This window comes from Neofelis nebulosa, chromosome 12 (assembly GCF_028018385.1).
Source record: "Neofelis nebulosa isolate mNeoNeb1 chromosome 12, mNeoNeb1.pri, whole genome shotgun sequence".
Classification (NCBI taxonomy): Eukaryota; Metazoa; Chordata; class Mammalia; order Carnivora; family Felidae; genus Neofelis; species Neofelis nebulosa.
Window position 1 is genome coordinate 92,477,720 of NC_080793.1, and position 15,576 is coordinate 92,493,295.

Sequence of the window (15,576 nt, forward strand, 5' to 3'; positions counted from 1 at the left end):
GCCCTGCCCATGCCACTCCTCCTGGCCCCCAAGGGAGAACCCTGGGGACAGGACTGAGGGCCTGGGTGGCCTCACTGCACGTCTCCCCACTTAATTTTTTTTAATTACCTACTTAAAGTTTACATATTTTGAGAGAATTAAGACTGTGCAGAGAGAGGGGCAGAGAGAACATCCCAAGCAGGCTCCGTGCTGTCAGCACAGAGCCCGACACAGGGCTCAATCCCATGAACCAGGAGATAGTGACCTGAGCCCTGAGCCGAAATCAAGAGCGGTCGCTAAGCCCACCAAGCCCCCCGTTTAAACAGCTCAGGACACAAACAGAGAAGCAGACACTAGGAGCAGCCAGTGTCCAGAAGACAGGACAGCCTGGTGTCTGACACGTCCACACCACAGGCCACTTCTGTCGTCACTCACTCTGGCTCGCCACAAGCCACTCGCCTCTCGGGTACAGCACGTGACGTGACCGATCTCACCTAAAAGCGTTTGCAAAGCCAACGCGAGCCGTTGCTGAGCTGAGCACCAGTGAAGCCCCGCCTGTGCCGCTTGCTGTGTGACAGGAGAGGAGCAGGCCGGGCAGGGTCCGGGCACACAAACCCTGCCCCGCTCGGGCCCCTGCCATTCAAGCCACAGCACCGAGGGGCGCGGGCCAGGCCGCGGGGGCCCCACGAGCCTGAGCCGGCCAGAGGTGCAAGGCTCTCAAATCATCGGTCTTTATTCCAAATAAATACGCCCTCCTACAGGAGAGCATGCGGGCAACATCCTGCTGGCCTCCCAGACAGAAACCACAGTCACAATACGTTCGTTTACGAGAGAAAGAAAGGATTTGTAGATTATCAAAACTGAAATTTAGGAACTTCAATATACATCGCTTCTTTGAAAAATAAAGACAAAAAGGAATAATCCATATCAAGAGGTCACAGATTAAAGAACCAATTTTCCCTCTGAGGCTCATTTTAGCAAATCCTCCAAGTATCCCCACATCTTCCAGCCAGAAAGCCAGGTCCCCAGCAAGTCCCCTGCCTCAAAAGCGGCCCCGCCCCGCCCGGCTACTGCTTTTCGGCCCTGCTGGGTCAGCGGCCAAGAGCAGTGGCCAAGAGCAGCGGCCCGGCCGTGACCCCGCGGCTCTTTCCACAAACGAACGTAGCTCAGCTCTGCCACATCGGAGGCGGTTCCTTCACGGCAAAGAACTCCGAGCAGCACACACGGTCCAGTCCTTTCCAGACTCCACGTGCTCAGAGACCCAAAGCCACGACTTCAGAATTTTTGGAAAGGTTCCCGCCAGCACACCCGAACGCCCGTCCCCGGGATGCACATCTCGGATTCGCCTCCCAATCGAACAGCCACACAGAATACATGAGGCCAAGAAGAACTGTGAAGAAGGCCCCAGAGTCTTCCACACCCCCCCTTCCTCACCCCAAATACACAACACACCCCGAGGAGTCTTCCTATAAGTTCAGGTTCATCATCTGCGAGGTTGAAGCCTCCAGAGAGTCCTCCAGCTCCAGGGCACCCCGACTGTAGGCTTCCAGGTGTTCTCTCCAGATTTCCACTAGAAGGGAGACAGCGGCACAGCTAAGGGACAGGCTCCTCCGGGAGGCGTGCCGCCCGGGGCTCAGTCCCCACTCGGGCCTGGCACGGACTCCCCCAGCCAGCCGTCAGCACACACTGGCCTCGTGACAGTGCTGTCCTCACGGCCAACTCCACTCAGGTGCCGTCTGCCCCGAGGTCTGTGTGGGACCAGCTCTCGGGACACCAGGTGGGACCCGACCCGGCCTTCAGCAGCGGGCCCTGCCGCGCAGGGTGGCCGTGCTGCTGTCCTGGGCGCTCCGCCCATTCCCCACCTCCCCCCACTACGTCGCGCACATCTCCGCCCCCGGCCCCCCCCCCCCCCCCGCACTCACTGTAGCGCGGCTCGTCTCTCCCGGCGGCAGGAGCAGGGGGGCCCTGCGGGGGCGGGCTGCCCGGGGCGGGGGGCCCAGGCTCCCCCGCCAGCTCCTGGCGTGCGTTCTCCAGCATGGTCTTGTACGCCTGCCGGGCGGCCATCGTCAGCTCCACCATCCTGTGGAACTGGTCCTGGGACGGAAGCAAGGGCACAGGTGACGCCCCCAAACCACGGGGGGCACTAAGGGTCTCTGCCCGTCGGGACGGCGCCCTCCCTGGGGAAGCAGGGGGACGGCTGGCGGGGACGCTGGCCACGTGAGGCGTCTCTGAGCAGCGGCGAGCTCGGAGCCGATTCAGAATCGCCGCACGTGCCCTGTGGGCCCCGGGCTCGGGGCTGCCCTTCCGGGGACGCCCGGCTCACCTGGGCCCCGTCGTAGCTGAAGATGCCCACCACGCTGACAGGGACGGCCTTGTTCAAACTGCGCCCCAGAGCCTTGCGGTTGAGAGCGAACACGAAAGGGATGTTCTGCTCGCAGGCATAACCGATGATGGTGTGCAGGGTATCGTCCAGCCCGCCTGGTCAGGGACAACAACCGACGGGAAACGCGTCACACACAGCATGGCAGTGACCCTGGTCGCAAAGGGCTTTTTTCTACAGACAGCAACACGGCCCAGCCACTCTCTACTCAAGCGGTCCCATGCCACACGTCACCGGGACGAGCCGGTCACTGCCAGGGCGTGGCCACCCTCAGCACGAGGCAGAGCGCAACTCTCCAGAAGAGGCACTCCCTCAACGTACTAAAACACGTCTGCGTCGTCATCCTAACGGACGGTGAAGTCTCAGTCTTCTAGAAGTGTCTCTGGACCCAGTTCCCACGTGGGCGGGGGCCACGCCACCAAGCAATTCTGAGACACCACTGGCTGTGCAAGAATTCCGCCCCTCCCGACACTCTTGCCTGGAGAGCGTGTCAGACCGCACAGGGTGGGTCTGTCCCAGGAGACCCCCCCTCTCCCCCGGGCCCCACCTCTGGTGCCCGCACACGTCCCTGCATTCCCCGAGCTCCGGACCAAGGGGCGACACGCTGCGGGGCCCCACACCCTCTCCTTCCGTTCTTCTAAGGTGCTAGAGGCTCACAGCGCTCACCCCAGAAAAGCCTTGCTCACATTTGCCCAGTTTATTAAAGGACGTGACAAAGATCTTGAGACGCCAGCGCGGGAAGGGACACACGGGGAGGCCATGCCCACTCCGGGTGCGCCACTACCCCGGCGTCTCCTGTGCACTGACCGGGAAGCTCCCCTACCCCAGTCCGGGCGGGACTGTGTGGAGGCTTCCAGACTAGTCACAGGATCCACTAAGTCGTGGGCTCCACCCCCACCCCCTCCCTGGGGCCAGGGGTAGGGGCCGGACAGGGACCCAAGTTCCAACCCTCTCATTTCTCGGCTGGCTCTCTTGGCAACCAGCCCCAGCTTGGGCGGGGTCCAAAAATCACCTCATTAACGTAACAAAACACCTTTCTTGTGGTCCTGGGAAACTCCAAGGATGGGGGGAACTGTGAGCCGGAAACCATGGACAAAGGCCAAACAGGAAGGAGAAATCTATTCTGGTCACGTGAACGAGCCAACTGCGCTTAGTGTTCACTCAACACTCACTGCGTCTCAGGCCACTGGTCACCTGTCCCCTGTGTATTAACGGGCTGCACCCCACATACAGAGGTCACTGAGGGTCTTACACCAACGGGCGGGCCGCGGGCTCACCACCCACCCTGCCTCCGAGCAAGGCGCCAAGGACTCTGCATGCAGGTGACGCGCCCGCCACCCCAAAACCTTTACTACAAGACAGGTGCACGTGGGTGTCTGTGCACAAGTCACACACACCTAACGAGTCCTCACGAAGGCCAGCAGCGCCAGCAAGGGTGGGTGTGGACAGCCACCAAAGACCACAGCAGGTAGGACCAGGTTTATCAAGATCTACAGAGCAGCTTCAAGGTGCTCCGGGAACAAAGATCACAAAGGGGCCCGTGCTCTGGGACACAGTGGTCCCGGGACCACACACCACTTCCGTGTTCACCTGAAACTTCTGAAATACTCTCACTACAGTTAGGATTTTTTTTTTTTTTTTTTTTTTTTTTTTTTTGAGGAAAAATAACACAACAGAACTATGCAACTGAGAAGAAGCCTTTTGAAAAAGGCAACTACCGTCAGGCTAGCCTCACCAGGTAGGAGAGCTTGCTGTAATAAGGTGGGTTCCAGAAGCGACCCTACCGTGTGGGACTGAGCGCTGTCGGGGGGAGCACTGTGGAGCAGCGGAAAGAGGACACCTGGGCCGGCCTCTGGAGAGACCCATCTGAAATGAAATATAGTCTACCTAAACACAAAAACGAAAACGTGGGAGAACTAAGAAAACGGATATAAAAAAACCTTTAATAACCTTGGAGTGCTATGGTTGAGAAATGGCATAAAACCTAGAGCCAAGTAAAAAAACAAGAATAAAAAACACCAACATGATAACAACACCCAGGATCTTCGCGTGGCCAAAACGATGTTTTGAAAACAGGCAAATGACAAACCAGGAAAGTACAACTCTTACCCGAGGAGCTTTCCCATTATATAAAAAGGCACACGTCAGTATTAAAAAGATCAACATCCCCAAACACGAGTGGGTGAAGAACAGGAGCCAACAGTTCCCAGGAAAGTGCAAAGCTGCCCCCCACCTACACAGAAGGTTCTGGGTGCAGGTGCGTAACCCACACGACCCCCAAATGCACCAGCCCTTTCGTCCTCGAGATGTCCCCACCAGAAAGGACAGCATGCACAGCGCATCCCTGTGCGTTGCTAGAGACGTCCAGAAACCACCAGAACATCCCTAAGTCCCATCTGAGCAACACAAGTGTGTGCAGAGTTACGAGCTGGCTCCCCAGACAGCCCATCAAGCTAAAACCCAAGGTGCCAACAGGGCCAGGACCAAATCTCTCTCTCTCTCTCTTACACACACACACACACACACACACACACACACACGCAGACACCATCAAGGACACATCAAATGTGGGAATGGTGGCTCTTCTGGGGGTCGGGAGGAATCTGGAGGGCTTACTCCTCAAAAGAAAGGAGCGCTGGCACCGGGCTTGCTGCGGGGTCCTGGCCCAGCCCCTCTGTGCACAGACAGACCCCCGTGTGGAGCACCTAATATCTGCCTGGGGAGAAAACGTTGCCCATGTCCCCCAGCACCTGGCCCCTAGTTATGTAGAACTATTTGATTTTCTTCCAAGAGAGAAACTTCTTGAAAGCATAGGCCACTGCACTGGGAACCGGGTCAATCTGCAACCAGTCTGTTCGGGGATTAACATTTAAGCTCCACATCCCTCCATTCTGCCTAGACCCTGGCCCAGATGCATTCGGGGACCAGGGAAGCACGCTCTGGGCGCAGAACCATCCAAGGACTAGCACTTCTGGGCTGACAGGAGGTGAGCGCACAGGAGGGGAGGCGGGCGTGCTCCTTAGCCACAACCACAGCGAGCTATTCCCCACTTACTGCTAGAAACTGCAGGGGCCCCCTCTGGCCCGTGTCCCTCACCCCCAGAGCTGACCACAAATGCCAGGGCCCCTTGGCCCCGTGTCCCCCACCCCTAGGGCTGACCACAAATGCCGGGGCTCCCCTCTGGCCTGTGTCCCCCACCCCCAGAGCTGACCACAAATGCCAGGGCCCCTCTGATCCATGTCCCCCACCCCCAGAGCTGACCACAAATGCGGGGCCCCTTTGGCTCATGTCCCTGTCCCCCACACCCGGCGTTGACCACAAATGCTATGTGAGCAGCGGCACCATGGCCACTGTCCCTTCAAAGGGCTGCTTCTCAGGGGACCCATGGCCAGAGCCACAACTTGGGTTTCTGGAGGGCTCCCCACACACCGCCGTGAGACAGGCTATGGGGCGGGCACGAGGGGGTTCATGCTGAACACCACCGCCCTCTGTGAGTCAGGCTGGGCACAGGGTGTCCACAACCAGCCGCCCATAAATCCCCTGGAAGGGACACCCCTGGGCGCGGATGGTGAATGGGCTTCCCAGGTGGACGACACCCCACGCGTGCGTCCCATGTGACTCCCCGGGAGAGACTCTGGGAGGGTCCGCTGCTCCCAGCCCTCAGTGTCCGCAAGAGCAGAGAGCCCCCTCAGGTGTGACCTCCCAGTGCTCAGACGAGGCAACCGAGACGAACAGAACGCTCAGACAGCTGCCACTTAAAACTCAAGTTCAGAATCGGCAGACGAAAGGCCCCTTGAGCAGACGCGGCACTCGCACAGTCCCAGGCCGCCTTACCAAGCTGTCCCTGTAAAACGACCGCAAGCCGCCGGCTCCCTTTTCCGCGGACACACTGACGAGATGTAGTAAGTTCCTTTGGCCTCAAAGCAAAGAGGCCGCAGCCTCGGCGGGAACACAGAGCGGGGCCCTGGGTGGGCAGGTGGCCCCTGGAAACGGCCACCGATTACAGGCGGGGAGAAGCCGCGCCCCGGCTGCGGCCGTGCAGGAACGACACAGACCAGCTCGTTACCTTTCGACTGAATCTTCTCACAGTTGGGGGAGATGATGATGCACTTCAGCTTCCTGAGCTTCAGGTGCTTGAGCACCTCCCTCAGCCCCAGCACCAGCCGGCGCTTGGTCTTGGCCTTGACCGGATCCTTCTGGTACATCCGGTCTTGGAAGCGCACCAGCTCTCTGAGCAGGTCCGTGACGCAGGCGTCCACCTCCTTGCTCAGCATCTGGCTGCAGTAACTGAAAGAAAGGGGCCGAGGCAGCTGCGGCAACCGCACAGCCCTCCGGGGGCCAAAGACACGGGGCTCCCGGCCCACTGGGTTTCGTGTCCTCCCTGAGCCCCGACCATAAGGGACAGAGCCACTGTGCCCAGCTCCCCCAGCGGCCCGCCACTGAGCCCCACGGCACTGCTGCCCCACGGCAGCTGCTGCTCACAGAACCCGCACCCCGAGTGTGGACTGTGCCCTGGAAGGTGGCAGAGCAGAGCAGGAGACGGAGCCGGCCGCTCCCCGCTCATCCCCCCACAACGCCAACCTCAACTGCAGAGGGCCTCTGCCTTCACACCAGCAGGACAAACGCCCCGCAGATCAGGTGGCCGGACGTGGGGACAGGACGAGGACGGAAACCGGGCCTGGCCCCACGGCCGGGGCACATCACGACAGGAGGGCCCGCCCCGGACGGTCACTCACTCCCGGAATCTCCGGCTGTGGATCCTGGGGCAGCCAGCGCCGTCGGGGACCAGGCAGAGGCCGTCCGCCTCCTTCTGGGGCTCGGTTCTCGGCGGCTCTTCTGACTTGCGTTGCCCCGTGGGAGCGGGGGCCGCCGACTCCTCCGTCCCCTCTGCGACGCCACAGAGAAAGAGGCCGTGGCACACACCTGCGGGGTGGGGTCTCCAGAGCAGCCCCGTCACAACGCCACCGCGGTGACAGGACGCGTGCTGACGGCTTGGGAGAAACAGAAGGACCACCTCCCGCTCTGCTCCCTCCCCAACCCGACTTAGCCACTGTCGATCGCTGGAGGGACACTCCTACAATTTACCATTTTAGCCGTCCCGAAATGGGCAGTTCAGTTGCCAGATTTAATTTTGAAATTTAACCTGAAGTTCGTATCGCCCAGTTTTAAAAGCAGTTTTACACAGTCCTTGACTCTTCATACATAACGGTTCAGACCGCTTCTTCAGCAAATGACCCTTTGGTGAGATCCAAACTCAAACATCCCAACTACGAGCTTCAAGCTCATGGTCCCCCCATGACTTCTGGAGACTTCCAAGTACACGGGAGGGGACACATCACCAGAGGAGTCTGCCCACCAGGACAGCACGTGACGGACGTCTGGGGGGCGGACCTGGAAAAGCCCCGGGAAGCCCGCCTGGCAGAAGGCGTCTAAGGGTGGATGGCAGTGGACCCCCAAGCCCAGAGCCCCTCCAGGCACATGCTGACAGGAGGGGGTGCCCACGTCCTAAACACACACACACACACACACACACACACACACACACACACATTGCCGGTGCCCCTGCTTCTGGTGACCCCAGAGGGGAAACTCCCTGGACGCCCACCTGCCACGTGGCCTGTGAACACACCCCAGTGCTACATGGCAGGGGACTACCGCCACAGGCCACAGACACGCCGCGGGCTGGAGGGGCACAGGTGGCAGGATTCCCCTGGAACAAAGTCTGGGCGAGGCCCCGGGCCGAGGGCACGGGGGCTGCTCTGCTTCTGAGCCGGGCGCCGTGCTCCCTCTGTGAGAAGTCCGCGAACCGCAGGCTCACGCTCCGTGTCCTGCTCTGAGCGCGTAGCTCAGTAGAAGCTCCCGAGCGTGTTCTCCACACGGCACCACGACCCACGCTGCTGGGAGAACTGCCCTGCACTTACTGACAGTCACCGTCACGGCCACTTCAGGTCGCGGGAACCGTCTGAGGACTCACGGATCGCCCTGGGGGCCTCGCCCTGCTGTCCCCAGAGTCTGGAGCGCAGGCGCCAGGAGATGTGTCCGCCCACGGGGGCTCCGACAACGACCGGCCTTCACGACCGGGCTCCCGACGGCCCTGCACACGGCCGCCCCCGCCAGAGCCCGCGGGGCAGCAAACGCGCTCCGTACCTGAGGGCTCGGCCTGTTCCAGGGCCTCGTCGCCACCACTCTCTCCGTCCAGCGCGGCGTCACTGGCGGGAGCCGGGCTCATGGTGTTTTCTTGGAGACGCTGCTGCTTTCTCTCCTGCCGTTCTTTCAAAATAATCTTTCAAATTAAAGAAGCGATTAAAACACCTACACGCTTGTCCTCTTAAGTGAAAAGCTCTCCTGCAAAACACGCCACCTGACGTCAGCTCACGGACACCGTGCCTCCCCAGGGCCTGCAGAGCCGGGCACACCGGACCCGGGCCACCCTCCGCCGGCCGCGACAGCCCCAACGGGACCCGTATCCATGGAATCTGAACGGCAGGCAGATGACCCCGGGTGGGGTGAGGAGGAGGACGTCACGGCCAAGCACTCCCCGCCTGCAGCAGCAGGGGCGCCCTGCCGCGTCCCCTCTGCCCTGTCACCCAGGGGGGGACTGCTCGTCAGAGAACCACACACGCCTCTTCACAGGGCACACGCAAGGGGAGTCCACATCCACGCGTAAAACGCTAGGAGCCGGAAGACGTATCGCACACACAGGAGAGTCCTAGGTTTTTCCGTACCCAGTTTCAAATGGCCACCCTGTACCTTCTTCAACGACGTCGGCTTCTTGGCTTTGGGGACCTCCCTCTGCTTCCCCTTCTTCATCAGCGGGGCGCTGGAGTCCAAGGGGTTGTGTGGGGTCTTCACCTGGCTGAAGTGGCCCTTCTTCCCCGACACGGGGTCTCTGGAGAGAACCGGCACCGCCCCAACTGCCACACGGAGGGGACGCACTCATCAGGACGCCGCCACACTGCCCGTCCGCCCGTGACCTCCCTCGTCCTCATCAAATGGATGCTCACACAACCCTGTCATGGGCAACGGCTCTCAGGGGAGTTTAGTGTCTTCTGGGGGAGATCCAAAAGAGCCATCAACTGATCTGGGGAGAAGCGTCGTCCCATCCCTGTGATGGCACCTGCACGCTGCCCGGGAGAGGGTAGACTGGGGGTGGGGTGGGCCCCCACCCCCCCACCCCCCCACCCCCCCACCCTCCTGACACTAGGTATTTCCAGACAGCGGGTACTCACGACGGCTCTCCCAAGGAGTGCCTCCCCATGTCCAGCTGACCCTGCCTCTGCAGAAGGGGCCACGGGTTTCTGCACATCCCTCCTCCCTCCCTAGCTTGTAAGATTCTAGGAATTCTCCTAGCGGATTCTCGAGTTTTCCAGACAAAAATACACTCTCCTCGATCAGCTCCTGTGCAGATGGTGACAAGCGCCCCACCATCCACACAAGATCACAGTCGTGCCTTGCCGTTTCCGCTGCGCTTTCCCATCCTGCTCCCCTTCCCAGCTCGTTCTGGCTCGGAGGAAACCCTCTCTTCCCTTTCTCGGGGACCACTTCCACACACACACCCCAGAAAAGAGAACGGGACAACACCCCCCATGTCCCCACCATCCAGCGTCAAGGACCCCACTATCTCCCTGCCCTCCTCGGGTCTGGAATACAGAGGTTACTGGCGCCTTCCCTGGCGGCACGCCGGGTGCCCTGCTTCGGCGCACAACGGGTCTGTACTCCGGCTCCAAGCCACCGCCAGCCCCGTGCAGCTGCTGGGGTCTCCGAAGCTGTGCTGCTCCCACGGTCGGTTTGAGACGTACACGCGACGAGCCGTTCTTGAACCACCCCCCACCCCCACCCCCCGTGCTGACCCTGCTCACATCCGCTCACTCTGTCCCTAATGCCACCTCCCCAGGCAGGACCTCCGCCGGGCTCCCGTGACTCCCGCCGCCTGGGCCCCTCCCGTCTGCCCTCTGCCAGGCGACTCTCCACACACGGCATGAGCGGGTTGCCTGGGATCCCTCCCACACGCACAGTGAAGACGCCAACCCCCAGCCCAAAGAGCAGCCACCAAGCGGGACACAACTGTCACGACACATCACGTCAGCCCCCTCGGACGCGACCAAAGGCTGACAGCAAACGACACAGCTCTACCGGTGCTCCATCAAAGTCCGGTGGGAACAGCACGGTCTGGGGCATCCCGTCCGGGGTGCTCCCATTCTCTCCCTGCCGACAGCTGGCTGCAGCAGGGCGGAGGAGCACCTGTGAAAACCTGCAGCTTCACGGTCTCTGCCGGAAGGGGCTGCTGGAATCAGAGCGTGAGCGTTCAGAGAGGTGACCCGGCAGCAGGCCGGGCAGGCAGCCTCGGCGGTGGTCGTCTGCGGGCAAGCAGCAGGGCGAGAGCCAGGCCGCCCACATCCCTGCCGGCGACAGAGCCCTCGTGCGTGTGCAGGCATCACATGAGTCCCAGGGCCCTGAGCCACGGCCGGCCTGAGCACGGCCCGCAAGCGAACACACACCTGCGACCACACGGGCGGAGGTGCCTGTGCGATCTCCACGCGTTTGAGCACAACCTCCGGTGTGTGTGCCGTGCAGATGCAGGAGTGACCCCTGGAGCGCCACGGACAGTAGGAACAGGGAAAAGCCACCGAGCTGAGACACCAGCGAGCTCTCAGATTCAGACCTGCGCAGTTACTAAAAAATCCCCAACGAAACCACTGCCATCACTGCTCTCGGGGGGTGGGGGGTGGCGGGATTCCGAATCCCAAGCTGCGACAACATGCTAACTAAAATGTTCACTATTCTCAAGAAATTCTGAGGCTTTCAGAAAAGGATGAGAAGAGAAGCCGGGGGAGCGCTGCTAGCTGAGGGACGTGGCTGACGAGGGACTCGAGGCAAATGTGTGAGCACATCTGAAGCCAGGGATTCGATGACTAGAAACCGTAGAGGGGGCCCCGCAGTAGACCTGACACGGCAGAAACGCCAGTGAGGACGCAGAGGAATCAATACAAGCGATTCAGTTCCAAGAAAACACTCAGAGGGATTAAGAAACGCGACCCGACCTGAGGACAGTGGGGCGACGGCCCGCAGACTGATGCACGCATAATGTGGGGTGAGGGGGACGAGAGAAACAGGCCTGAAAGTTCCCGAGTCTGAGGAGAGCATCGGTGCCCAGAGCCAAGGCACAGCCAAGGCAGGGCGCACGGATACCGATGCACAGCGCACGCGCCCGGGCCCAGTGCTGAAGGTCGACCACAGAGAGCAGGGGGACAGCAGCTCACCACAACGGGAGCGGGACCAGGGGCACCTGCCGTCTCGCGGACGACAGTGGAGGCCAGAGCGCGACGGCACCCGGAGCACAGGCACGTGTGTGGGCCAGTCTCCTGGGGCCCTTTTTCCAGTCAGATTCGCACCCTGTGTCTCTCTGCAGCAATTCGCACAAGATCTTCATCTTTTTCATCATTATTACTGCTCGTGGTGATCTGTGACCAGTGATCTCAGGACTTCCCACCGCAACTGTTCGGGGCCCCACGAGCCACGTGCGTGTAAGACGCGGAACCTAATCGGTAAGTGTTATGCGCGGACTGCTCTACTGACCGGCCGTTCCCCGGTCTCTGTCCCCTTCCTTGGGCCTCCCCAGGCCCCGAGACACAGCGGCACTGAAATCAAGCCAGCTGACAGTCCCGCCAATGGCCTCTACGTGCTCAGCCACAAGAAGGCCCGGCGAAAGCCGAGACCGGCCAAAGCCTAGAGCTCTTGTGACCGCCACAGTGGTTCCTGAAGGGCGCTAACTGCCACTCAGGAGAACGCATGGACAGTGAGAAAGTAGGAGCGGGAGAGCCTGGGTGGCCAGGCCGGTAAAGCGTCCGACTCTTGATTTCGGTCCATGTCACCATCTCACAGTCTCGAGATCAAGCCCCGCATCAGGCTCTGTGCTGGGACCGCTCCAGATCCTCTCTCCCCCCTGCCCTCCACTGCTTGCATGCTCGCCCACCCTTTCTAAACTCTTTTTACTGTTTATTTTGGAGAGCGCGCACGCCCTAGCAGGCTGGCTGAAAACAGGCCTAGGGTATTCGGAAAGGGGGAGGGGCAGAGAGGGAGGGAGACAGAGAATCCGAAGCAGCCTCCAGGCTCCGAGCGGTCAGCACAGAGCCCGACGCGGGGCTCCAACCCATGAACCGAAAGATCGTGACCTGAGCCGAAGTCGGACGCTTAACTGACAGAGCCACCCAGGCGCCCCTCTATTTCTTAACAGAAGGAAAAAAAAAAAAAAAAAAAAGGGAAAACAGCCTTGTTGCTGACGCGGAGAACGTTTTAGTGGGCTGGACAGAAGATGAAACCGGCCGCAGCCTTCCCTCCGGAGGAGCCTAAGCCAGAGCGAGGCCCTGACTCTTCAGTCCCGTGAAGGCTGACAGAGGTGAGGAGCCTGCAGAGGACGAGTCCGAAGCAAGCGGAGGTGGTTTCGGGAGGTCTGAGGAAGGAGGCCGTCGCCCCGACGTGCAAGTGCGGGGAGGGGCAGCTGCGGCAAGTTCTCTGGGGCATCCGGCTGAGGGAATCACGACGGCGGCCGCACTCACCGGCAGGTGTTCAGGGCTGAGGCCAGAGCCTCCCATAGAAAGAAGATGCCACCGAGGACTTTCCGTGGCTGGAGAGGAGAAGTCGGCGCCTGGCTTCAAAGCTTCCAAAGACGGGCCGGCCGTCTCATCGGGGCTAATGCGGCTGGTGACTTTAAGTTGAAGCCAACGCTCGTTGACCATTTTGAAAATCCTAGGGTCTTCTAAGGCTAAATCCTACTTCTGGGGAAGACAGCAGAGTAGGAGGGTCCTAGGCTCAGCCCATCCCATGGTTACACCTAGATAACAGCCACGTGAGTGTAAATAACCCAGAAAAGGACCTGACAGGCAGAACAGACTCTCCACGGCTAAATGTATGGAAGAGGCCACATCAAAGATGGTAGGAAGGGGAGAGACACAGGCTGGAGCCAAATGGACCTGTAGGACCGTCCACAGGAGGGAGAAATGCACCAGGTGCAGAGTGGAGAAGGGGAGACCCCACACCAGACACCCAGAACCCACAGTGGGAAGATGAATCACCATACTTGGCTTTGAAAACCGGACGGGTCTAACACTGTGGGTTCTTAGTCAAGCAGGGCATAGCACCTGAAACGTTGAGAATCAATAACTCTGCGCCGGGAGAACTGGAGGGCTACGGGAAACGGAGACCCACCCTCACAGAGACAGCACGGTAGCCTTGCGGAGATACAGCCTACAAGCAGCAGGCTGAAAACAGGCCCGGGGTATGCGGGAGGAAGATATGTTTCCTGATCTCAGAGCATGCGCCGGAGGGGCAGGGATCCTCGGAAGACTTCTCCCGGAACAAAAGAGCTGGCAGGTGCCATTTCCCTCCCCCACCCCCCAGCCAAGACACCCAGGAACCTGTGGGAACCAGCACAGAGTGAACACTCTCCACCTTGCTTGGTAACACTGTGTCCTGCCCACACCCCAGCCCTGCACTCTCCTGAGGACCTGCCCCCCTACCCTGGCCTCGGCAGCTTTCTGGGGCAGAGCGGCAGGCCCCCTCCCACAGTGGACTGGACCTTGCCAGCACTGTGCCCCTCACTCCCATGCTCTTCTGCAGACCTACCCCCTGCATCCAGGCCTGCCTCCGGGAGTTTTCCTTGTGCACCGCAGGTCCCCAGTGGCAGCGGACCAGCAGGGACCTTGCTGGTATCAGGAGCTCCGCCCCAGAGCTCTCCTGTCAATCTCCCCCTCCAATGTGCCCTGGGCCCAAGCCCATCCAAACCAGTGCCACAAGCCAGGCAGTGAGCAAGCAACTCCACGAGAGCCCAGCACCACTCCCAAGTGACTCCTGCCCCAGGATAGGGGACAATCACCACACACACCGGTCCGACTGTGGCCCCAGCAGTGGGCAGGGGTCGGACATGTGGTCTGATTGCAGGACCCACCCACCAACACAAGCTTCTCAGGAGACAACACAGGGAAAGCTCCCTGCAGTTCGGTCGGTGCTACCACATTGCCGGCAAACATCCGGTCTGACTCAAGCCTACAGCAGCCCCTGACTGGTGAGCTCACAACACAGGACCAAACACTGCCCGAAACAGGCACAGAGAGCCATTGCAGACTGAAGGAAAAAGTGCCTAGGCCACAACAGGAGGGCACATGCAACCCATGCAGGTGACGTCCCTGAAACGCCAGGCCCTAGGGAACAGGGGACGCTGCACCACAGGGCACGCAGAACCTCTTCCTCATAAGGCCACGACTTCCAAGGGCAGGAGACACAGCTGACTTTCCTAACACACAGAAACAGGGAATTAGACAAAATGAGGAGACAGAAGAGTATGTCCCAAAGAAAGAACACGGCAAAATCGGAGCAAGAGAGCTAAGCGAAATGGAGTTAAATGATATTCTTGACAGAGATTTAAAGTAATGGTCATAAAAAAAACTCAGTGGACTTGAGAAAAGAGTGGAGGACCTCAGTGACACCCTTGACAAAGAGAGAGAAAATGTAAATAAAGAACCAACCAGAGACAAAGAACTTAATAACCGGATTAAAGTGCACGAGATGGAATAAACTGTAGACTAGAGGAAGCAGAAGAAAGAACCGATCAGTGACCCAGGGAACGTAACAATGGAAAACGAAAACCATCAAGTAGAAAAGGAGAGAGAAAAAGAAAAAAAAATGAAAAGAGACTAAGGGAAGGAACTTAGCAGCACCATCAAGTGTCATAACATTCATATTATAGGAGTCCCAGAAGAGAAAGGAGGGCAGAAAGCTAATTTAAAGAAATAATAGGTGAAAACTTCCCAAATCTGGGGAAAGAAACAAAAATCCAGATGCAGGAGGCACAGAGCTCCCCTGCCATACACACAAAATAAACCCAAGGAGGTCCACCCCAAAATACTTAGTAACTAAAATGGCAGAGGGGCACTGTGTGGCTCAGTCCGTTGAGCGTCTGACTTCGGCTCAGGTCATGATGTCACAGTTTGTGGGTTTGAGCCCCGTGTCGGGCTCTGTGCTGACAGCTCGGAGCCTGGAGCCTCCTTCGGATTCTGTGTCTCCCCCCTCTCTGCCCCTCCCCTGCTCACACTCTGTCTCTCGCTGTCTCTCCAAATACATAAATGTATAAAAAACAAAAAACTTAAAATGGCAGAAATTACTGATAAAGGGACAATTTTAAAACCAGTGAGGGAGAAAACAGTTACATACCAGGGAAACCC

The 15,576-nt window shown here is 59.5% G+C and overlaps 1 protein-coding gene across 5 annotated transcripts in view; it reads right to left on the reverse strand.

The window, feature by feature from the left end:
• Positions 1-686: 686 nt before the first annotated feature.
• SECISBP2 (SECIS binding protein 2) overlaps positions 687-15,576 on the reverse strand; it is a 41,132-nt gene continuing 26,242 nt past the window's right edge. For 4 of the 5 annotated variants that reach the window (XM_058695883.1, XM_058695885.1, XM_058695884.1 and 1 more), the window contains 7 exons: positions 9,110-9,273; positions 8,507-8,642; positions 7,096-7,282; positions 6,426-6,646; positions 2,303-2,457; positions 1,902-2,073; positions 687-1,549 (listed from right to left, as the gene is read on the reverse strand). In XM_058695883.1, coding sequence (XP_058551866.1) covers positions 1,446-1,549; positions 1,902-2,073; positions 2,303-2,457; positions 6,426-6,646; positions 7,096-7,282; positions 8,507-8,642; positions 9,110-9,273 — 1,139 coding nt within the window. In that variant the 3' untranslated portion in view covers positions 687-1,445. The remainder of the gene's footprint in view (positions 1,550-1,901; positions 2,074-2,302; positions 2,458-6,425; positions 6,647-7,095; positions 7,283-8,506; positions 8,643-9,109; positions 9,274-15,576) is intronic. The other variant, XM_058695881.1, reaches the window with a different exon arrangement.